General features: G+C 37.4%; 2 protein-coding genes across 4 annotated transcripts in view; both read left to right on the top strand.

Annotated features, from left to right (window-relative positions):
- The window catches only part of LOC131946620 (uncharacterized), a 44,060-nt gene extending 32,643 nt beyond the window's left edge, over positions 1 to 11,417 (top strand). For 2 of the 3 annotated variants that reach the window (XM_059307537.1, XM_059307538.1), the window contains one exon: positions 2,312 to 11,417. In XM_059307537.1, coding sequence (XP_059163520.1) covers positions 2,326 to 8,934 — 6,609 coding nt within the window. In that variant the 5' untranslated portion in view covers positions 2,312 to 2,325 and the 3' untranslated portion in view covers positions 8,935 to 11,417. Of the gene's footprint in view, positions 1 to 602; positions 949 to 2,311 lie in introns of those variants that run through there. The other variant, XM_059307539.1, reaches the window with a different exon arrangement.
- Positions 11,418 to 12,589: 1,172 nt separating this feature from the next.
- Positions 12,590 to 21,306, top strand: LOC131946636 (protein IMPACT). Its single transcript, XM_059307576.1, has 10 exons — positions 12,590 to 12,715; positions 14,523 to 14,651; positions 16,040 to 16,092; positions 17,628 to 17,690; positions 17,821 to 17,897; positions 18,395 to 18,520; positions 18,936 to 19,027; positions 19,645 to 19,806; positions 20,271 to 20,405; positions 21,073 to 21,306. The coding sequence occupies exons 1-10, from the start codon at positions 12,689 to 12,691 to the stop codon at positions 21,088 to 21,090; spliced, it is 882 nt and encodes a 293-aa protein (XP_059163559.1). The 5' UTR covers positions 12,590 to 12,688; the 3' UTR covers positions 21,091 to 21,306.
- Positions 21,307 to 24,148: the final 2,842 nt, after the last annotated feature.

The raw sequence follows: 24,148 nt of genomic DNA, 5'->3' as shown, positions 1-24,148 counted from the left end.
TCCTTTACCCAGGCTATCCTCGTTTACATCATACATTTACATAAGGGCTGGACAAAATTTAGTAAAAAAAATAAAAAATTCTTAAATTTGTTCGTAAGCTGTTGACCTTTGCTTTGACAGACTTCTACGATCGCTGATATATTTTTAGGGCTGTATCAAAGTTGTTTTTTTTTTTTTTTTTTTTTTTGATCCTACCTTAATTAACAATAATTCGAATTAACATGGATTATAACCCCCGCCTTACTACAAACAGCGGTGTTACGTAATGATGGAAAATTTTACGTAAAAAAAACTTTTCGACAGGAATTTTTTTCGACAGGTCAGAAAACATCGAAGTCTATGATTTTTTAATAGTTTTTTTTTAATTGTCAAATTTCAAATGGCAGGTCTTTATTTTCATGTATGGTTAGGCACAGTACATATATGTAGGTATAGACTGGCGTGGACCGTGGATAGTCATACTACATTGATGTATGGACTTAGTAACATTGACTGCTATAGCTATCCACATTACATTGATTTATAGACAGCTGTAAGCAGTCACATTACATTGATATACAGACTCCAGTTATCTAAACCGTAAGCGGCCACCATTAGATTGATGTCCATAGTCTACAGTTATCTCCACCGTAGGCAGGGCAAGCACATGAAGTAAATGGCACATTTAAACTTTCTCCGTGCCTTCAGGCATTGGCTTTATCGCATCGTGTGATAAAGCCTTCTTGTACACACACGTACCCGGCCGTCGCACTTAAAGAGAGGCTTATCCCGACTTACATTGATTTGTCATTGGCCCCGCGTTCGGTCTTTCATCTGATAACACAGCTGATGATGCTGCGACCGGACCAAGGGTCCCGCGCTCGGCTGCTGCTGTCGTTTGTCCTGGGGGAGCGGTCGTTGTTGGAACACGTCGTAGGGAACGTTACTAGACTTGTGCGGGAAGAAATGGTAAAAAAATGTTATGTTCGTTGAAGCTTCGGGATTAATACTTCGTTAATTTTAAACAACTCGTTTTTTTTTTAAAGCTGGTGCTAAAATATTTTACTCAGAACATATGAAGAGCAACACATTGCCTGTGGATCTAGATTCTAGTGTTTTTAACGTATCAACAAAAGCGACACCATTTAACTGGGTATGACGACAAACTTACCTGGAGCTATACATAGCATCTAGATCTTGTAGTACATATTACACTGGAAATATTGAAACTACATCGGCAGTGATAGGTTTCCTCAAGGACATTTTCTGTGAAGACTATATTATTATAGTTATAGACTTAATGAGACTATATTGGGACAGATTTTTTTAGGCATCTTTAAATTTTTTCAATTACAATATTACAGTGCTATTGTTGTAGTAGCAGTATATCATTTCTCTGACAAGTTTCTAAAGCATCTTTAAAACATTTTTGAAAGTATCTCAATGTACAGCAAGGCTTCTTTTTTTTTTTGTAGAAATTTGATTAATCAAATTAATTAGATTAATTAATTAGTTGACACATCATTTATATTGATGTGTGCAGGCCTATACACACATTCACTCACTCACACACACACACACACACACACACACACACACACATATAGTATACAATGAAGGCTTATTTAAATTTATATATACATGTAAAGAGTGAGTCTGTATGTGTATTTTTAATGTTATATAATGCTTTTGTTCATGCTGAACTTTATAATGTTTTTATTTATGAAGGGAGATTTACTTTTTCTACTAGATTCATCCCTATAATTTCTCTATCTCAGGATTAATGTGATAATTAATTTAATATGAAATTAAAGTAACTTAATTAAATATTAATTTAATATTTAATTTAAAACTATTCTCCTGCAGTAGATTATTTGCATTTTTAAGTAATATTTTGAAAACATGACAGTTCATACATAGGGTATGACTGCTGCACAACTGTTTAATCTATACACAGCGTATGTTGAGTAACTATTAAAACTGTGCAGGCTGGAATGAACTTGATTAAAAAAAACACTTGTACATGTATTGTCTACATAAAGTTCTGGCAGAAAAATTATTTTTTAATTGGCATTGTAAAATAGATTATTAAAAATTGTTTGTGGTCAAATATTGAAATGATCAATAGCTGAATGTACATTAAATGTCAGTACTCTAGGATTTAGTGTGGATCACTCAATGATTTATATTGCTAAATAATATAAAGCATTTTTAAAATATTTCAGTTATTCTTCTATAAAATGAAATAGTTTAGTAATTCTATTCAGCATGCTTCTTTAAAAAAAATATGTTAACTGAAAATAACACTAGCCAAAATTTTTTATATTTTCAGGCTACTTCAATATCATGCCTGCCACCCAGGCGAATGAGAAAAGCAACGAAGAAGATATTGTAGATTCTTGCAAGGGTCGTGGCCGCAGAAGGTTGTGCAAGAAATGCAAATTCACCTGCACTGACGCCCGTGAGTTCACCGCTCACCTAGCCACACATTCCGATATCGAATCAAAGCTTGACAGACTTCGACGGAGACGTCCTTCAGTGGCCAAAACACCGGATGGTCCTCAGTCCAGTTCTGACATGGACTCGCCAACCAGTGCTCCTCTCTTGTTGGAGGATAAGGAGAAACTAAAGAACAGCTTTTTCGAAACTCCCGAGTCTGATGCCATGGAGGTTTCGGATGAGGCAAATGAAAGAGATGATGCGAGGGAGGACGAGGGAGATGAAATTGATGCAATGAATGTTGACACTGACGAGAAAAAACTATTCCCACATCAGATGGGCATCGGAGAAAGTTTGAGCCCGGAAGAAGAGGGGGAGGGGAAGCTTGTTATTGATGATGCTGTCAAAAGTGGCCAGATTTTTCCATGTCGCCAGTGTGGTCAAAAACTGGATGGCGTGAAGGCGTTTCTCCAGCACCTCAGTGAGGCGCATAAAGTAGAGGATAAAATTTATAAGTGTGATTTGTGTCAGTATACTAATGCTAATAAAGAGAAATTGGCCAGGCATAGGAAGAAGCATTTTCCAAGTACTGCAGACATTTTTCCCAATGATGCTGATGAATCTGCCAGTATGAACAAGATTCAAGCTGAAAAGAATGTCTATGATGACATGGATGAAGAGGAACTTGCTGTGCCTGTCACAATCACAAATATAGACCAGCGTTTAGACGACGATAAAAAGAAAAAGAAGAAAACTCGTCAGGAGGTGGATCCAGGAAAATACTTTGAAACTGTAGACAGCAGCGGTACAAAATATGCCTGCTCGCAGTGCGGGAATATTTATAAATGGAGGAAAAGCTTGAATAAACACTGGAAAGAGAAACACAGCTCAGATCCTTTGGTGGAGGTGGCCAGCCCCCCTGGGATGTTGGAGTTGCTTAAGTCAGGGAAGTACACACAGCTGGGAGCCCGTAGAATCTATGACAATGTCTTTTTGTCCACCATTAAAACAAATAAAGATGACAATCCCATAGACAATGCTTCGCCCAGCAGCCTTGCTCAGTCTCCTAGTCCACCCAATTTTCTTAACACCCCTGTGTCGCTTAGTGCGTCGAGGGTTGTTTCCAGTCTGGTAATGCCCAGTATGATTGGTCCTTTTGTGGCTGGCTCAACACAGCCTGTATTCCCGGGGATGGCCCATCCAAGTAATGGGTATGATTCACCAGAGGAGGGCGCTCTCGACTTGACAAGAGACAACAAGCCAGACATGAGCCAGTTTATGGTGAAGCAGGAGTTCAGTTCTTCTTTTGATCAGGAGCAGCCTTTGGACTTCTCCAAGAAGAAAGAGGAGAAGGTGAAGCATGATAAAGCATGGCAGGACATGAAGCACGCTCACACCATAAACCAGATGATTCCCAAAGTACACAGGTGCTCCAAGTGTGAGTTCACCAGCATGTCCGAAGTTGATTTCGCCAACCACACCAGCTCCCACTTGAATAAGAGAATAGTCAAATGCAACCAGTGCAAGGTTCAAATCAATTCCATGGATGAGCTCAACAACCACTTCCTCAAGCACCACTTTCAGAAACTTACTGAACATAAAGAAGCCATCAAGAAAATCCCTCACGGTCTACAGCAAACTTACCATCTCCTCAAGATGGATCTGCAGGACATTGGTGAGCTCAGTAATCAGGATCTCGGTGCTTCAGAGGCTAAAAGTCTCAAATGTAAAAAGTGTGAGTTTGAGGCTAAATGGCCAGCGGAACTTCAGAAGCATGCTGTTTCACATTCAGAAGAGCGTCCTTATGTCTGTATGGTTTGCGGCTCTACGTATAAATGGAAGTGGGATCTTGTCAAGCACTTTCAGAAAAGTCACCCCAACCTACCGAATCCGTACAGAAGAAATGATAAAAGAGATACACCAGATGGTAGCTCTGAGGAGGAAGTTGAAGAAGAGCCTGAAATTAAACGGCAGAAAATGTCCAATGAGTTGATAAACGGATGCCGTGATGATCATATCTCTGTGGAGGGCATCATCGCTGCCACACAGGCTGGTCAAAGAGTTGTTTCTAGTCAACCCAACATTCTTGACGATGAGCCAAATTTAGATAATGGTTTGGCTTACCTGAAAAAGCTTCAGTATCTCGGCAATGGAGAGGCTAGTCAGTCAAACACTATTCAGATGGCCAGAACACCACAGGAGATCTTGGAGCAGCAGAAAAATCTACAAGAGGCTGCTCGTCTACGCCAAAATTCAAATTCAGCCAAGAAAATTGGAAGCAGAGAACAAACAAGTCCAGTTCCTGGAACTTCTAAAGCAGAAGAGCTGCCTTATAAGTGTACAATGTGTAACTATCACGCCAGGTGGCCTTCTGAGGTGACGCAGCACATGAAAAACCACTCCGATTCCAAACCTTACTTGTGTCCCAGATGTGAGTATAGGAGCAAGTGGAAGTGGGATGTGGTGAAGCATCTGAAACGTTGTGGAGGAGGTGGGATCAATGATGTCATAGATACCACCAAGGCAAGGAGAAGGGACCTCATAAGTCACGGCCCACCCAATGCTATTGTTAGCCTGCAAGGTAAACTCAAGAAGCTGACTGGTGCTGATGAAAGTGGTCCAGCTAGCTCATCAGCACAGTCTTCAGGTGATGAAAGCCGGCCAAGTTCAAGGGCATCGACCTTAGACCTTAGCAGCAACAACAATGAAAATTCTGTCGCTGATAACAACTACAACGGTTTTGCTAGTTTCAACTCAAGTTCAAACATGAACAGCGACAACACCTCCCCATCCCAGTCACCCCCAATGAGCACTCAACCAAAGCAGACGGCTACTGCTGAAATCTGGAGCTGTCCTCACTGTCCATTCACCACTGCCAGCCAAGCTGAGCTGAAGCGCCACTCCGGCCTCCACTCTGATGATAAACCATTTAAATGCGATGTTTGCCAATACTCAACGCGCTGGGCCTGCGATCTCAAGAAGCACAGAAAAAGCTACAACCACTTTCCAAAACAAATCAAAGAAGACAAGAGCGACAACACCCAGGGAAGATTTAAATGCAGCCAATGCACGCTGTACTTCCAGACACTCCAGAACCTGATGGAGCATCGAATAGCTGAACACATAGGCCGAGAATCTCTCAACAGCTCATCAGCCTCTCAAGAACAATCTGAAATAGATGCAGCTCGTATAAAACACCCTAGGAAACCTATTAAACAAATTCAATGCTCTAAATGTCCATTTGTATGTAAGAACCGACAGACCATGGAAAAACATATGGAGGATCATGCACAGCTTGAGCTTAGTGGGTTTCAATGCTTCTATTGCAGTTCACAGTTCAAAGAAAAGGAGATTCTGCTGGATCATATGAGTTCTCATTCAGCATTCAACCCCAAAGAGTGGGAAACTTTCTTTATGATCAATGAGGAAGAGGATCAAGCAAAGGATGAGAGGAAAGAAGTCGCGGCTGTGCCGGATAAACAGGAGAAGGTCCTGGATTCAACCGAGGCAAGGATTCAACAAATTTTAAGTGAAATTCCAAAGATGGCCTCTCATCAGACGCAGGCTTCAAAATTTCGGTGTGAATGGTGTCCGGCCGAATTCTCCAACCTAACTGCAGTTTACAAGCATGCCAGTCAGGCACATCCTATACAGCTTAAAGAACAAGATGTAGGCACAGCAGCATCTAAATCTCAAGTACAACAAGCTGCTTCTAATAAAAAATCCTATGCCGGTGAGCCGATAGAGATCCTAAAGCAACAAATAGCTGAGAAACGACATGAACAGTTGGCGGAGAAGTTGAATGAGATGCTGTCTAACAATCCTAAAATGCAGCAAATTTTTTCCAAAGGACTTGAAGATGGCTCAAAGCAGTTCAGCTGTGACAAGTGCAGCTTCTCTTCAGCTAATTTAGCCACTTTTCAACGTCATTTACAGATGCACGGCAGCAAGCAGACCTCCCAGTGTTGGTTCTGTGACTACAGCGTCGACCGCATGCAGCTTCTGTATCAGCACATGAAGATTTCACATACAAGAAAATGGAAAGCCCTCAGCCAGGACCCCAAGTTTGCCAGCCAGATTCAGAAAATGAATCTTGCATATGGCAGCGTTACAGTTCCAGGCAATAATAACGACAGTCCCCCCGACGCTGTGCATAAAGGCGACGCAACCAGTGAAGGCCATGCCATGGACCTCAGCTCCAAAACTAAACCTGCAGAAATGACACATGACATATTTTACATCACAAAGCAGCAGTACACATGGAGTGGAATCCCAGTAAATGTCATACCAGTTGGGAACGCCTTGAATTTTGTTTGTCCCCACTGCGCCTTCAATGATGCATCCATCGCAAAAACATGTGCACATGTAATGCAGAGCCATCGAGCCATGGCAAAGTTCACCTGTAAAAAATGTCAGTTCTCAGATGATAATATTCATGTTATGTCTGATCATTGCAAAACTTCTCACCCCGTAGATGAAAGAATTGTTGAAGTACTTGACTTCAAGCAGCTGAACTTCAGCGAGCTTCAAATGGTTCAACTGGCTGCCATCAGAGATAGAATGGAGCTGAAGAAAACAGCCACAGAAGAAAATGTTAAAATGATGTCCTGCCCTTTCTGCCCCTTCAAAGCTCAAGTCAAAGATGATATGATGAAGCACATCTCTAACCACAGCAAACAAGCTCGGTACCGGTGTCAGAGCTGTGACTTCAGCTCAGATTCCACAACTGTGATTAGCGACCACGTCAGAGTCCACGACCAGGGCTACTCTTTCGACACCAAAGCGCTACCCCTTCAAGTCAAAGAGGAGAAGGCAGACATTTCTGAGGGCGACAAAGATGACCCACAGAAATATAAATGGAATGGTAGAATCCGGTACAGGTGTGTTGTTTGCCCGTATCACACCACCTGCAAGAGCAACATCATGAAACACAAGAGGCAACACCTGCACAACAAGAGGTACAAGTGCAGCAGGTGCTCCTACAGTGCAGCCAGAGCTGTGCTACTAAAGAACCACCTTGATGCACATGACACTCTGATTGAAGAGGACGGCCTGCATCATGACATATTCTGTGATCCCAATAGTCCAAATGAGGACCTGAAACTAGATGAAGAGGAGGAAGAAATGGATGAAGATGATGACTCCAATTCTGATGACTTGGATGAAATAGATGCCAAAGCCATTGCTGATCTTGAGGCTAAGGATATACTGGAAGCTGAAGCTGCCCACAAGGGCTGTATACTTAATGAAGAAGAGCCAGGTACTGGTAGTGAAATATTAGATAAACAATTCCGTAAACAGAAATGCCCACATTGTCCTTTCAGCAGTAACTCCGGTTATGAGTATCGCAAGCACCTTAATTTCCACGGTACACAGGAGCGTTACAAATGTGATTACTGTAGCTACAGCTTAGATAGGCTCAATCTTCTGAGCCAGCATCGCAAGTTACATGCTGATGAGCCGGAATTCAATGCTAACCCACCCACGGCAGATCTACTCAACACAGATTTTATTTACAAACAAAACATCTCGGAGCGGGAAAATGAAGATGACCAACTGTCCTGTCTTCAATGTCCATATAAAACGTCCAAGAAAAAATCATTTGATATACATTGCAACAGCCATGGGCTGAGGCGCCGTTATATCTGTGATTACTGCGACTGGAGTGCCGATAGGCTGGAACTCCTTTGTCAGCATAGAAAAGTGCATGAAGAAGAACTTGACTTTCTTGCTAGTCCTGAAGACAAAGTCTTTATTAATCACGAATTTGATGATGGAACTTCTGGCGAGTTTGAAGCTAAGTTTATGGAGATCAAAAACGAGGAGAAGAATTCCAAGGAAGGTGAAGGGGATGCTTCATTCTCTCCCCCTTTCAAGCTTACAGTTGTCAAGAAGAGTTACCCCTGTCAGTTTTGTCCCTACAAGAGCAGCTCTAAAAATAGCTACACCGTGCATAAGGCTATGCATGGATCGGGTGCAGAGTTTGCCTGCACCCATTGTTCTTACGCTGCCTGCAACAGAGGGCTTCTGCAACAGCATATGCATTTGCATACTGATGCTGAAGATTCTAAACAAGACTCAACAGGGTCGACCAAGCTTGACTCTGACAGCACTGCCCCCTTACCGAAGGACTCGGGCTCCTCAGAGAGCCAGTTTAAGTGCCAGAGGTGTCCATTTAAGTCCCCCTCCCAAAGCCAGCTCCTGGAGCATGTCTCCGGACATTTGTCCCAAGACAGCATCCAGTGCCCGTGTTGTGACTTCAGAGCCACCTCCAAACAAGTCCTGTACCCACACATAGAGATCCACTTCCCTGGCTCCAAGCTCAGCCAGGAGGCTCTCGACCTAATGCTAGAAAAACATGTCAAGCTAACTAATAACAATAACGATGGCGAGAGCGAGGCGCCCTCCACTGGCGGGACGACAAAGACCAGACGGGTCTACGTGTGCCAGTACTGCGAGCGAGAATTCGATGCCAAACAGGCTATGATTCAACATGAGAAGCAACATCTGTTTTAAATGAAAACTTTTTAAACTGCTAGACTAGATATCACATAAAGTGACTATTCAGATCTCAAAATGAATTGAACTTTGAAGTGTACATGATTTATATAGAAATCATTCCAAAAGTCCTGTACATTCCATTATTATCCTCAGCCTTATCATGTGCCTTTATGCATATATTGCTATTGTACATTATACATGTCTTTTGACAAATATTCCTTTTAAAAAATTTGACATTTTTCTACATTGCAAAAACGCTCATCTGTTAATATTTCTTGCAAAAAAAAAAAAACAGTTTTGTTTTGTTTAAAACTGATGTACTGCTGAAAAGTAGCACAGATGGTCTACTTTCATAACTTTGCAAGAACAATAATCTAAAATTTGGACCAGTGGTTTTTGTTTTTATTTCATGCGAAGGGGACAACGCATAAGGCCATTGAGCAATGAAAATATTTGGTATTACAATTGTAAATAAATTTTCATGGGTTTTAACCTTCCAAATTCCATATCACTCAACTTGCATTAATTAAAACTGCTTACTAGTCTGTATACACTTATACAAATTTAAATACATGATTTCTCTGTTAAAAATGTGTTTCATATCAAGTGCCTGAACTGAATATATTGTACATTTTTAAAGTTGTTTTTTTTCTTTCAAATATGTATTTAAATCTTCCTGAAGTGTAATCATTGATATTATAGTCATGCTAATTTGGAATAAAACCACATTATGCAATTGATTACAGCATTTAAAATGTGCCTTTTATTTAAATATACATCTAGTACTCTAGCAGTGTTACAAAGGTTAAATTTAACTAGTCCATTATGTTTATGACCACTGTATAAAAAATGTATTGTTCATAACACATTTTTTTGTTGATTTTGGTAGTTACAAGGCCCAGTTGTCTAACCAATTTTTTTTTTAAATTTGATAAAAAAAAGGTTTTAAAAACAATGTAGCTTTGAAGTTTAACCCTTTATGCTTTCATGTTCAGCAAAAAAATGCTGTTTAATTATTATTTTTTTTGGACCTTAAGTGTAATTAATCATAATTATTTACATACTTTAAGTTTTTATTTTTTATTTTGCTTTTTTTTACTTATTTCTTGTTAAAACTGACAAACAAGAAACATTGCTGAATCCAGTCTTCCACCATGTAACATAAATTTTAAATCTTATATATATTCATTTCATTTTTGCTAGTGCTCTCATGATACTATTTTTGTCTTTATTTAAAGACTGTTGAAAAAACATTTTACAAATGTTTCTAAATGGATGAGACATTTTGTCTTCCTTTTTTCCAATCTTTTGAATATATAAATACACAATGGTTTTTATTTTGTTTTAAATAACGAGGGTTTGTGTTTTACAAATGTAAATAGCTACTTATCTACCAATAATTGCCTTATCGTTGCTTATATTTTGTACACAATTGTGAAAGTACAGTACCTCAATATTCATTTTCTGAACCCTTCAGGAAACTGGAGTGTGCCTTGATACATTATTCTGTTAAAACTTCAGTGCCTTTTAAATTTTATATATTTTTTTTTAAATATAAGGTTCTATTATATAATTTAGAGGGTATTAACAAGAAAAGCAAACTAGAAAAATACATATTGTATCAGAACTAAACTGGACTATCATAATAGATACATCTGGGTTTTTTAAACAAATAATAAATACTATTTTTGCTATTGTTTTATATTTAACTTGCTACTGAAATATTTGGTGCAAACATTCCAATTGCATTTTCATACATGGTCTAAGTCATATATATATATATATAATGGTGATGGCAATATTTCATTATTTCTGTATAAAGTTATATTTTTGTTTTTTTAAACGATTTTTTTTACTTCCAGAACTACTTTCTTGTCATTTAAGCATTCCTTATAAGTTACAAAGTTTCAGTGAAGCCAAAATGAAAATATTGGGTTCATTTGTGTCGAAAAACTGCTAATGGGTGTACGTGTATAGATATTGTGGTGGGGGTCAGTACCTGGTGGTGCTTACATTTTTTTAATGTCTATTTATTACATTTATCTTGCATTTCATCAAAGTAAACGGCAATAACTCTACAAATCATTCATTCCATTAGATTAATAATAAACTATTTCTTTCAGTTGGTATGCACAATCAACCATTCCAGCAGTACATTGTTTCAATTAGTAACTTTTTTTTTTTTTTTTTGTAAATTTCATCCTAAATTTAAAACCAAGTTAGCTTATAATTTCTGGTTTGAAAGAATATTTATCTAGTCCAAAACAATTTTCATATTTTTTTTAAAGAAATCAAAAACTTAAGCCAGAGATTAAACTTCACTTAATGAATGTGTGTTCAGAGATGAAGTTTAAAATATTTTTAAGCAAAAAATATTTTCCCAAAAAATTGGAACAAATTTTAAAATGGAAAATGTGAACATTTCAATGGCATTTTGCTTTGTAACCTTTTCTTTTTCTGTTATGGATGTTGTGGCTTGATTGAGGATTAAAAAATATTTTTTAAAAATAAAACGTTTTCTTAAAATATTTTTAGCTTATATTGTCACATCCATGTGTTGTTCAACTGTTTCAATTTTAAATAGTTTATGCCTATTATGTTGGTTTAGACTTCAGTAATAGTTGAAGCCCCTGGCTGAAAATTATCAAGGGGCTGCAAAAAAAAAAATGCATGGTTTTATAGAGAAACCATATTGAAATAATTATGGATCATGCCTTATTATTTACAGCATCATTTTGGTTTGCAATTATTGATTGGTTAACATGAAAGTAAGACATATATATTATCTTGTATAATTTATGGGGTGGGAGTTGTCAATGTCTTTTTAACATGAATACAAATCAGAGTAAACAGCAAGTTTTTTAAATTTTAATGCTAGCATCAGGCCATTGCTATAGAAATCTAGGTCCCATTTATATATAACCCAATGAAGGCAGTAGGTAGTGATGATTGAAATGAAGCGGGCTACTTGATCATGATGATACTTATGACCTTTTAACATCTCTCATCATTATACACTGGCACACAGTAATAAAATAAATTGGGCAAGACCTACTTTTATTACTGCTTTTAACTTTAATATCATAATTGAAAAAACATGAAAGGCCAAATGTAATAAGTAATTATTGATACTAGATTTTCTATAATAATAACAGTATAGTATTATTAAATTTAATATAAATTAGAATCTACTTGTCAAAATGTATACACACATAAACAAAAAACTGGGCACAAGCGTCCTGTTGGTTGTTAGGCCTTTTTAAAAAAACAATTCCAAACAATCTTAGTTGCCTTTCTTTACTTTCTTGACTGAGGGACAAAGAGGTACCATATGATATGAAGTATGATACTATGGATAGAGTAAAAGTGTGGAGGCAAAGTTTTGGAGTTGGGTTATACTTATAGTCCCTTATGTCCTATGGCATATACCTATAGATCTAGTAACAGTCACTCACAAAGACCTAGATTTTAGTTTAAATGACAATTAAAAAAAACCAAAGCCAGTTAGGCCTAATTGAATTGATTGAAAAAAAAATAAGTTTAATAGCTGCTATCTAGTATATAGGCCTATATGTCTAGTACTAGTATATATTGAAGGATCATGTGACTGCTATAAATAGTCGCGTTAGAGGTAAAAGGTCAGCTAAAATTAACCATTGACCTAGTTCTTGAGGAAAGCAGCCACGATGATGTGTAGATCTAGTTCAACACCCAAGAAATGTGTGCAAGATTTTGTGTATGGCGCTAGTTTTAATATATTTTGTTTTAAATGGAGATGTCCAATGCTGCTAGACAGGTACAGACTAAATACGCTGTTCTTCCTTTTAGCTAGATTTAGATAGATCTACATTTGATTTAGAATTTAATTTAGACTTCACTAGAGTTCTACGGCCCGCACATCACTTTAAAAAAAAAATTATTTTTAGTCCCCCCCCCCTACCCAAGTACTAGATAGATCTAGATCTAGTACACAGTACTGTGACAGTATACACACTAACTACGATCTAGATAAAGTTACTAGTAAATCAGGCGTAAATCTAGATCTCGTTAATCTAGTCTAGGGGGTCATCCATTAGTATTAAGTAACGTCACGCTTTTTTTGAAGATTTTTACCTCCCCTCTCCCCTCCGTCTGTGTCACACATCATCACAAATTGTCAGATTCTTCCCCCTAAGCCCTAAAATGACGTCACACCTCAGCCTACAACCCCTCAAAATTGCTGTTGAATTTTACTTAAAATAATATATTTTTCCAAAATGTTGTCTGAACTCTGTCAACATAGATTATTTTAATCAATTCCTAGCCTATTTGCCTATTGCATATTACAATTTATTAAAACAGTTTTCTAAAACATGAAATAAGCAAAAACTCATTTTCTAACATTGCTTTTTATTATGAAAAAGTGTGACATCACACTATCTGAACCCCTCTCCCCCTCATCACACATGGTCACATACCAGACCCCCCCTACTTGTGTGATGTCATTTATGGACGACCCCTAGTTAGACTTGTAAATTTAGAATAGAATTTTTTTTATTACTATCTGGATCTAGAGAGCCTAGTAGTAGGCTACTATAATAGTTCTAGTATTAATAACTAATATTATTATTTTTATTGTTAGTCTGTAAGTGTAAGTAAGTTAGTTACATCTAATTAACAAGTAGATCATCCGATTGGTGTGGGGGATGGGACGACATCCAACAAGGTAATGATTTTATAGAAGTTTTGCGATGTTCCATACAAATTTTAAAGTCCATACTGTTTTGCAACATTGGGCTGAATTTGCTTCATTGTAACATTATCCTGATTTCTTACATGTCTAAATTACCAGCTTTCACTGCAGCCCAAGTATATAGTTAAGTAAATTCATACATATGTTGTAGCTGGCTGTCACATGGTTCACTTCCTAATTATACACATGAACCGTCTCTTGTGAATTATGGGGAGCCACAGTTTTGACTGGTAATGTTATACATGGACACTCTATAAACTCCAGTAACGTAGTACTTTAACTTTTCTTAGGGTTTAGTATCTCATAACCATAGATTTAAATGCATAGTTATCCTTAACCTCACCCCACCAACTGCCATCCACCCCAAAGTTCCACCCTACTGAGCGTTGGTGATTACATTTGAGAGTCATTTTTGGATATCCATAGCTGTAAACAAGTTTCAAGTAAAGTCCATAATCTGTCAATGCTTTTCTCTTTGTTTAAACTTTAATAACTTTGGTGTTAGTTGGTATTGTAATTTGTCCAAAATTGTGCGCTTATTAACAGCTCTTTTTTAAATATAGGCCTACCTAAAAGGCATTAATTTTGTATTAACCACAGGTCATTAACAAACTATTTAAACCATTTTATTGACTCAGAGCGATTTCCGAATACCTAATTTTTTGGCATGTTGTTGAATTCTCTTTAGTGATTTGTATAACAATTTCCTAGTTATAACCATTATCTTTTCAACACCAGTTGGTATCCTTTTAAATAAAAATCTCTCTATGTGATTTGTTTCATTTTAGCCCTAATTTATTTTTAATTACTGCTAGTTTTTCCACATTTACAATATTTATATGGCTGATTTTGTATTTACACTGTTTACTAGGCTGATGAAATTGAAGCCCTGACAGCCATTTATGGCAACGAGTGGTGTGTGCTGGATGAAGCTTCAAGACAATATTGTGTTCAGATCTCAGACAGGACAGACTCACCTAGATGGGTTTTAAACTTACAGGTGAGTGCCTATTTGAACATTTGTTGTGTGGTTCATTGATTTTATCCTATGTTATGCTCTTATGGTAGAGTACTTTACTTGCTAACCCTAAAAGTTTGAGTATGGTTTTTGGGCTCTAGACCTTAAGTCATTTAAGTCCACCAAGCTCTGATGGCTACTTGTAAATAAAATGCAGCAGGCTTCATATATGAAGGTTAAATACACACTTGCACAAACCACTTAAAATGATGTTTTCTTAATTTTTAAACTTATTATCCATATTTTTAAGGCTTTTTGTGACCACAAAGTTATTTTTTTTTTTAAATTAAGGAAGAAAAGTTGCAAAATAGACAGCAGTCCTTAGTCTTATCTTTGAGTGGAGGCTTCAGTCCCCTCAAGAACCAACAAAAAAATCTTTAGTGGTTCCTGGGGGTTGCCAGAATTATCCTTGTTTTTTTTAAACAGACCAATTGAAAAAAGAAATTTTAAAAAGGGTTATCAGAAAATGCTAGCAGCACTATCAAAAACTATCTGATATGAAATAAAAGGATGTTATTTTTCAATGGTTTTTGCAAATAATTTATTAAAGGCATTAGAAACCACATTAGAATACAAAGTGAAGCTCTTTTCTTTCTTATTTATTAAAGACATTTCTTATTTATTTAAGAAAGAAATGAAAAAGCCTGTTTTATTATCTCAAAGATTTCCTCACACTGAGGACAGCAATCTCAGTTCTAAATAGATAGATAAACTTAGATTTTTCTGTCCTGCAGGCAGGGGGTGTTAGTGAAAATTAGACCCAACCCTCCTCTCCTTATGAACACATGATATAGACTTTGTCTAACGTTCACAGCGATTGTCACAGCGATTAGTGACCCTTGGTGATAGTAGACAGTTTCTGAACCCCTTCCCCACTCCATAACTTATAACTAATTCCTAACTAAGCTATTGCAATCTTGTACTATATGCTGGGTCTCCAAAAGCAATTGCGTACATAGCCTATTGATTAACCTCACACTGAATAACAAATAAAGTAAATAAAGTTCCCTTTCGAACCTGAAGGCCTGCAAGGCAGGTGAAGTAGGATTCACCTGTTTCTGTGACCTCAGCATATAAAGGTATAGTGTGGTTTGTGGTTAACACTATGTCCTGCCATCTTTACTTTCTCCAACATACATTAGGTACCCATCAGCGTTTGATGGACTCAGGGATGTGCTATAACTCTAGACAAGGAACCGAACTCGATACTTTTGTGTTAGCACTCTAATGCTCTACCACTTGACCACACTGTTCTGTCACACTGAATAAACTGAAATAATAAATTTGGTATGGCACACTGAATTAACCTTACCCAATGTATTACTGCTGTGTTCTGTAAATGACAAAACTATGTGTCTTTCATTCATCAGGTTCATCTGCCAGAAAACTACCCCCTGGAATCACCTCCAGAATACCAAATAAAGTAAGTCTTAGTCCTATAGGTAGGGTGGTTGTCTTGCTACAGGCAGTGTTTAATATCTTGCTCTAATATAAACACTTACAGGATTTAGGTGGCACCAGAATACCAAATTAAGTAAGTCTTAGTCCTATAGGTAGGGTGGTTGTCTTGCTACAGGCAGTGTTTAATATCTTGCTCTAATATAAACACTTACAGGATTTAGGTGGCACCAGAATACCAAATTAAGTAAGTCTTAGTCCTATAGGTAGGGTGGTTGTCTTGCTACAGGCAGTGTTTAATGTCTTGCTCTAATATAAACAGTTTCAGGATTTAGGTGGCACCAGAATACCAAATAAAGTAAGTCTTAGTCCTATAGGTAGGGTGGTTGTCTTGCTACAAGCAGTATTTAATGTCTTGCTCTAATATAAACACTTACAGGATTTAGGTGGCACCAGAATACCAAATTAAGTAAGTCTTAGTCCTATAGGTAGGGTGGTTGTCTTGCTACAGGCAGTGTTTAAATTCTTGCTCTAATATAAACACTTACAGGATTTAGGTGGCACCAGAATACCAAATAAAGTAAGTCTTAGTCCTATAGGTAGGGTGGTTGTCTTGCTACAGGCAGTATTTAATGTCTTGCTCTAATATAAACACTTACAGGATTTAGGTGGCACCAGAATACCAAATAAAGTAAGTCTTAGTCCTATAGGTAGGGTGGTTGCAGAGGCGTAGCGACCCTTCCCGGCGCCCGGGGACATACATTCAATTTGGCGCCCCCCTCGGGAGCAAATTTTTGATTTGCACCCCCCCCCCCTCAAACTTTCGATTTGCACCCCCCTCGAACTTTTCATTTGCACCCCCCCTCAAACTTTCAATTCGGCGCCCCCCTAAGGTCGGCGCCCGGGGACATATGTCGTTCCCCCCCCCCCCCCCCGCCCCCCCCCCCTCGCTACGCCTCTGGGTGGTTGTCTTGCTACAGGCAGTATTTAATTTCTTGCTCTAATATAAACACTTTAGTGGCATATCAAGATGCAGCCCCATTAAATAGACTTTTGTGTAGGGATGGAAAAATGTTCATTCAGCATTAGGTGCTGAAATTTCAAGTCAAAGCATGGTTTTGTTCAGTAATTGCTTCTTTGTTGTTTTTTTTTTTTTGTTTTCTTAGATAGAAAGGGTACTTCAATTGCTTTGCAAGATTATGTTTACAATGTATATATTTATTTTCTTTTACAATACATGTAACATAACTTTTGATTACGTGTAGGGTATTCTGACATGGGGGGGGGTCAACGACCTGCAGATCTGTGATTCATATAAAGTTCTCTATATAAATAAATACGTCTCACTGTATTAATAATAATATGCTTGAAAAAATGAAAATCATACACAAAAAATTAGTTCAAGATTTTTCTCTTTATTTTTTATGTATTTGAATTTCAGCTGGTTTTTTTTTTAATTAAAAATATTTTTTTTAAAATAGTTTTTTAAAAATAGTTTTTGAGCACTGTTCCTACCCACCATAAATGCCTGCAAACAAAAATTTTTATATTTTTATTCAGTGCTTTTTGGTTGCGAGGAGCTGAAAGAAAAAATTTAGAAAACAGACTGTCACAGATTTACTGGTGAGTAATATTTATTTATTGTTTTTTTTACAGTTGTATTTTTCTTTAAGTTTTTAACTGTTTTGTAACGTCTTCCATGAACTAAAATTTTGCTATGGAACCTACATTTATCTACCTATCTCTGTTTCAGTGAGAACATTGGAGAGTCTGTCATCTTCCTTTGGGTGGAAGGGGTCCGAGAGTTTCTGCAGGAAAAATCTGATTTAGGTAAATGGTTTGATACTAGTTTTTGTATACAAGTATTCTAGTGGTCTGTTTAAAATTTTAACTGCAGTTTTCAGCCACATGAAGTTGGCTTGCACTACCTTTAGTCAAGAAAAAAAAAAATGTTCAAATTTCAGATTTGGACCATTTTTTAAAAGAAAATTTGCTATAACACACAGTGAAGTGGAGTTCCCTTTTTGGTGGGGCAGGTGAAGTAGAGTTCCCCCTGTTTCTGTGACATTTTCATATGATGGGATAGTGTGGTCAGCACCATGCACAGTCGTCTTTACTTTTCCCAGCCTATTCAGCACCCATCAGATCTGGGTGGACTCAGGGACGTCCTAAAGTCACAACTCCGAAACCAAGATCTGAACTTTAGACCATTGAGTCGAGCAGCCAAACTCTGTACTATTCTATCACGCCTTTGTTTAGAATGCTGAAATGTTAAAGCCAAATAGTGTACGAGTCCGAGATATAAATTTCAATTGTAACTTTTCCAGACAGCTCACCTGCAGGCAGGCCCACCATCCAGACCACAGAAGAGGAGGATCCAGATTTTGATCCCAGAATAGTTGGGGATCTGGATTTTTTAGATTCCAGCGCATCAGGAATAGATATTACTGAAGGTAAGGAAAGTTCCCTATCCAACCTAACAGTCCTTGGGGCAAGTGAAGTTGAGGTCACCTGTTTTCTCTGAACTTGGCATATGAAGAGATAGTGTGGTCAGCGCCTTGCCCAGCCGCATTTACTTTCCCTAGAGTGAATCTGTTACCCATCAGAGTTGGGGAGACTTGTGACATTCTACGGACTTAAACATGGATTTGAACTCAACACTTTTGTGTTAGCAGTCTTATATTCCACCATTCAACCATGCATTCCCATATATTGCTGGAGATACTTACCGTAAAATAATAACCCGAGGAATTTAATATGCAAAAATAGGTTGGAGCTGAAGGTGTTAAAGTTGTTGTGTTTTATGCTCTTTTTTTTTTTAAAATGTGCTCATGTGTTAGATAAGTAACTTTTTTTGCAACTTGACAGATCATTGCCCTGATATTATACACGGCACAACACTGACGGACAGAAAAAGTACATTTCAAGGACATCTGGCCAAGGTGACAAGTAAAGCTCAGGTTTGGTTTTGTCATCTCTGTTTAAGCTGCTCACAGTTGTCTAACTTGGCCTTCTAAGCTAGTGCCTAACTTATCCAATTAGCTAACAGCTATCAGTACTAGTTCTGAAGTTAGTCTGAGCTATGTAACTTAACATGCTCGTCTATCCAACTAGTCTCTCCAAGTTTAAAATTAATTATTATCACAATTACCCCACTGGTCTAATATGTTATCATTCACACAATCTAAGCATGATTAAAATCTGTGCTTATGAATTCTTTTGCTGAATACCAGTGTTCCCTCGCAGTTTTGCGACAGTGCAGTCATTTTGAAACTGCTGCACAATCATTTTGTGTAAGATGTTTAGAACACTGTGCACACTATGTTTTTCACCTCAGAGGGCATATTGGTTGGGGGCGGTGGGGTGGATATTCTAAAGGTTAGAGCAACTCTAGGATTTCCATTTTGATCATTACATAGAGAGTTTCAGGAGAAATTAACTTTCTTACTGTAAACAGTTTATTTTATCTTTTTTTTTCAATGAGGGGAGGTTACTCTATTATTCACTCTAAATAAGTAGTTTGAATTTTAATGGCAAATTATTTTATAGCACTCAGTGATTTATTCTCTTTCCTCAGGTATCTTTAGTAATAAACAGACTGTTGCAGAACAGAAAAATCGCCAATGCTACCCACAACATGTTCGCCTACAGGATAGCCGACGGCTCTGGGCTGGTTTACCAGGGGTGTGACGATGATGGGGAAACACAGGCTGGCTCAAGAATGCTGCATCTGTTGCAGGTAATACACTTGCTGAGTACAGGTAGGAAAGTGTCAGATCTGCAAGAGTGAGATGGTTTTGTTTTATCTACAGAATTGGTACTGATTATTTCACAGTAACAATGGTCATATTTTACTATAACAATGGCCCTGATTATTTACTGTGTAATATGAGCACTGTTTAAAAGGATCAATACATTTCACTAGTTTAACAAAAGATAAAAGTTAACAAACATCTAGACTATTTCTCTTGTAATTTTGCCCAAGTGAATAAAGGGAGATGACTACAAAACTGAACTATAGTTTCCCTTTATTTTTATATTGCAAAATATAATTATGTATTATATTAAGAAATATTTTACTGATGTTACAAATAATGTTTTGTATTAATTTTCACTTACCATTTTATAAGCCAATAGATAACCTCATAAGTAAACAATCACAACTACAAAGTTTAACAGTTTTGAAACAAATTTATTCAACAGATTGTCAAAGCAGAGAATGTATTTGTAATGGTATCAAGATGGTACGGTGGAATCCACCTAGGACCTGACAGATTTAAGCACATCAACAACTGCTGTAGGCAAGTGCTGGAACAGAATGGATTTCTCAACAAGAAAGTGAGTTGTGGTGGATATAAACTTATCAGTTGACCATGTTATACTTACTTTTACATATTTCTTTTTTATCTCATTCACATTCAGTTTGAAAAAGTTCAAAAAAGTTTTGATTGGATTTCTGTAAAGATTTTAAAATGCATTTACGCTTTTGTACAGTGTTGTTCTTTTCTCATTCTCTTACATTTTGTAGTGCAAAATGTTTACCTGTGTAAATTTTATTAAAATTCATTGTGGATAATTTTTTCTGTGGTTTTATTTTTACATGCCTCATTATTAGCCTAATTTGTTATGGAAATAGATTTTATATGGATGTTGTATTTTCTGTGAATAGTTTTTCTGTACTCCTAATAGATTGTGGATATATTTTTTCTGTATTCTATTATAATGTTAAGAATTTAGTTAGTTCTGTTTTGTTTCATTTTTCTGGGCTCCATTATTCCCATGCTGTTATTGATATCATATTTTTAATGCATATAGTATTTTTCTGTGGAATATGCTGTATGCACCTAATCCTTGTACTAACCTTAAACCTATTCTTAGTATAAGTACCTGCAGTTCATGTTCAGGGCTTTACAGGAAGTAATTTAAAGAACTTAGTGATCAAACTAACTAATCTTGTATTATCTTTTACTGATTGAGTAATTTTAACTTTTATCTTTCCCAACAGGAAGGAAAAAAGTCTTGACGAAGTGCAATTACTGTATTGTAGTTTTAGCGTGTACTTTTGTCTGTAAAAAAATATACTTAAAAAGTGGCTGTGAAATAAAATATATGAACTTATTTAATTGTTGCCTGTGACTGTTCGAGTCTTTTTGTTATTTAAATTAACTGTATAATAATATCAAATAATGAATTTATGGGTTAATAAATTGGCTACAAATTATTAATGTGTGGATTTAAAAATGGGCTACAGATTAATAATGTATGGATTAATAAATGTGCTACAGATTATTAATGTATGGATTAATAAATTGGCTACAAATTATTAATGTGTTGATTAATAAATGGGATACAGATTATTAATGTGTGGATTAATAAATGTGCTACAGATTATTAATGTATGGATGAATAAATGGGCTATAGATTATTAATGTATGGATTAATAAATGAGCTACAAAAGGATAAGCAAAAAAAATGATGAGGTAACAAGTATAAGGGAAAGTCAAGTGTGAGTGTTTGAAAAAGTATTGTTTATAAAGTGGATAATTTTCTTAAAAAATTGAAGAAAGAAAAAAAAATATATATATACATAGGCCTACATATATTTGATATATTTAAGAAGGACTAGATCTGCTTATGAGAAACAGTAAACTTCAAGAAACCACCAAAGTTTCAGTTATGCACCCTCCCAATACTCCCATTTATACAGTCATGCACGTCAGCATTTCCCATTTGGAAAGGTCAGGGACGCTGTTTGCAAATCCCTCTCCCTTAGCTGATTTTATTTTGGTATCACACAACTGATATAGAAATAAGTCCGTAAAGCCAAGTAAGTCTATATTTTTTTTTATTTTGACTGTAGAATTCAGTAATACAGCTCAGAAGCTTTTATTATTATCCTACCCCGTGTGGCGGTCGCCCCCCCCCCCCCCTCCTCCCCTAGTTACGCCTCTGGCTTCTTACGTCACGGGTTGGGGTGTTTTTTTTTCCATTATTTTTTTAAAACTTGTTATAATCCTATGTGCTGTAGGACAAGGGCTGATACAGTGAAACTGGTAGCCAAAGCAAACTAAGTTACTTTTATTTTATTTCAATCGTTAAACAGGAAATCAGTCCATTGCCTACTGGTAGCAGTAAAAAAAAACGGTGACGTAATTAAAAATCTGTCATTGAAAAAAACTGATTAGGCATGACATTTTTATACTAGCTTTCTTTGAATGTACATACACATGATCAAAATACATCGATAATCGTCGATATGAGATTGAGACGCAAGTCGATTAAATTATATTTACTGTCGTGGTGAAAAGGGGGGGGGGCATACATGACGTCAAATACAAAAGTGAAGTGGGGTTTAAACGTACGTGCTTTTTGTGCAAGGAGGTCGGCGTCTGAGGTAGATAAATTTGGCATTTCTTTAGAATTATGAGAAACGAGTTCCTTCCCTTTGAATTATTGTTTAATTAAAAGCAAAGGGTTGACATTTTTTCAAGACATTGTGTAACGGAAGAAGATTAGGAGGGGTGTGTGGATTCGCTTATCATCACTTTTGCGAGACCCCCGTAACTATTCCTAGAAAATTTGATTGATTTATAATGAGTCACAGGTACGTGGCTAAATAGACCTTAATTTTCACGCTCTTTATCACCACCCTTACCAGAGTTTCTTCCAGGCGTTTCTTCGCCCCCCCCCCCCCCCGAAGTAAGTCTACCGCCCCCCCCCCCCCACGAAATTGAATTTATATAGAAAATATATACTTTAACAGTGCCCCCCCCCCCCCCCGAAACACTAACCCTTACTTATCAATCAATACCTTAAGCCTTATTTGGGTCTTGGGGGCACTATTGTGTTATTGTAATACACAGGACCACATAACCTGTTACGTATAGCGTGCAATACAAACGAACTTAACAATATACAAAAAGAAAAAGAATTTAGTAACATACATCATACAGAAATATGATACAACAATACTTAACAGACTCGTCCACGCCCTCTCTCAAAACCACACGCCAACCAACTGCCACACACCTTAGCACATTCTCTGTCACCCGCCTACTGTCAATCCTCACGAGAACACCCCTCGTTCTATTGTAAACTCACTCAACCAAGGGCTACAACTCTATGCAAAAAAGGGCACAAGTTGTTTTATCTCACACACAATCAGGGGACGCTATTCAAACCAGGGACGTAACAGGCACCACCGATGATCTTCTCATAATTTTCCACCATTTGCCTCGATCCTATGCTGCTGTGAATAGTTCTGAAACAGCTCAGTCCAATCTTTGATGTCCTCTATCTAGTGACGTCTTTGCCTTCCTCTTCTCCCCCCCCCCCCCCCCCCCATCCGTCTCCACCTTGCAATCAGTGTTTTTTCTATACTTTTTTTTCTCGGGGGGGGGGGGGGGGGAGCACTTGACATTTTCGGGGGGGGGGGGAGTGGGGCGGACACTAGTAAATGTATATGTTTACTATATAAATTCCATCTCGTTGGGGGGGGGGGGTAGACTCTTCATCACTGATTTTACTCAGGGTCGCTAATCACAGCTGTCCAGATTTCTTGGACTTGGGTCGTTCTATCTTGCTGGTTTCGTATGTGACCCATTTTGATGGTATTGTCCTCAGTCGCTATATGCTTTGGAAAGACCCAGATTTTCTTTCAGGCATATCTTTGGTGGTGCACTGTCCCTGAATGTAATGGCCCACTGTATCCCTGTTGTAGGGTGCTCGTTATAACGAATGTAGGCGCCATAGTGCTCACAGGGGAGCCTGGAGTGCTCCGGGTCACCGAAAGTAGAAAAAAAAATTATGTACAAAATATATACTTTTACCAGTGTCCGCCCCCCCTCCCTTAAATTTTAAGTGCCCCCACCTCTTCCTGTAGAAAAAAAAATGCACGTTTTCTGTGGCGCAATGCCCCTCCCTCACGAACAGATGTTTGAATAAGGCTCTTTGTCTAAGACTACAATTGGCAGAGGTTATAGGCTTTTAAAAACCGGTATCACGTAAACTACAAGTAGATCTAGAAAGAGAAGTAGATCTATTAAGTTTACAAAGAATTATTCACAATTAAATCAAACATA

Source organism: Physella acuta, unplaced genomic scaffold (genome assembly GCF_028476545.2).
Source record: "Physella acuta isolate Inbredline_101_S28 unplaced genomic scaffold, ASM2847654v3 ptg000566l, whole genome shotgun sequence".
NCBI lineage: Eukaryota > Metazoa > Mollusca > Gastropoda > Physidae > Physella > Physella acuta.
Note: the sequence above shows the minus strand (reverse complement) of the source record. Positions and strands in the feature narration are given on the sequence as shown.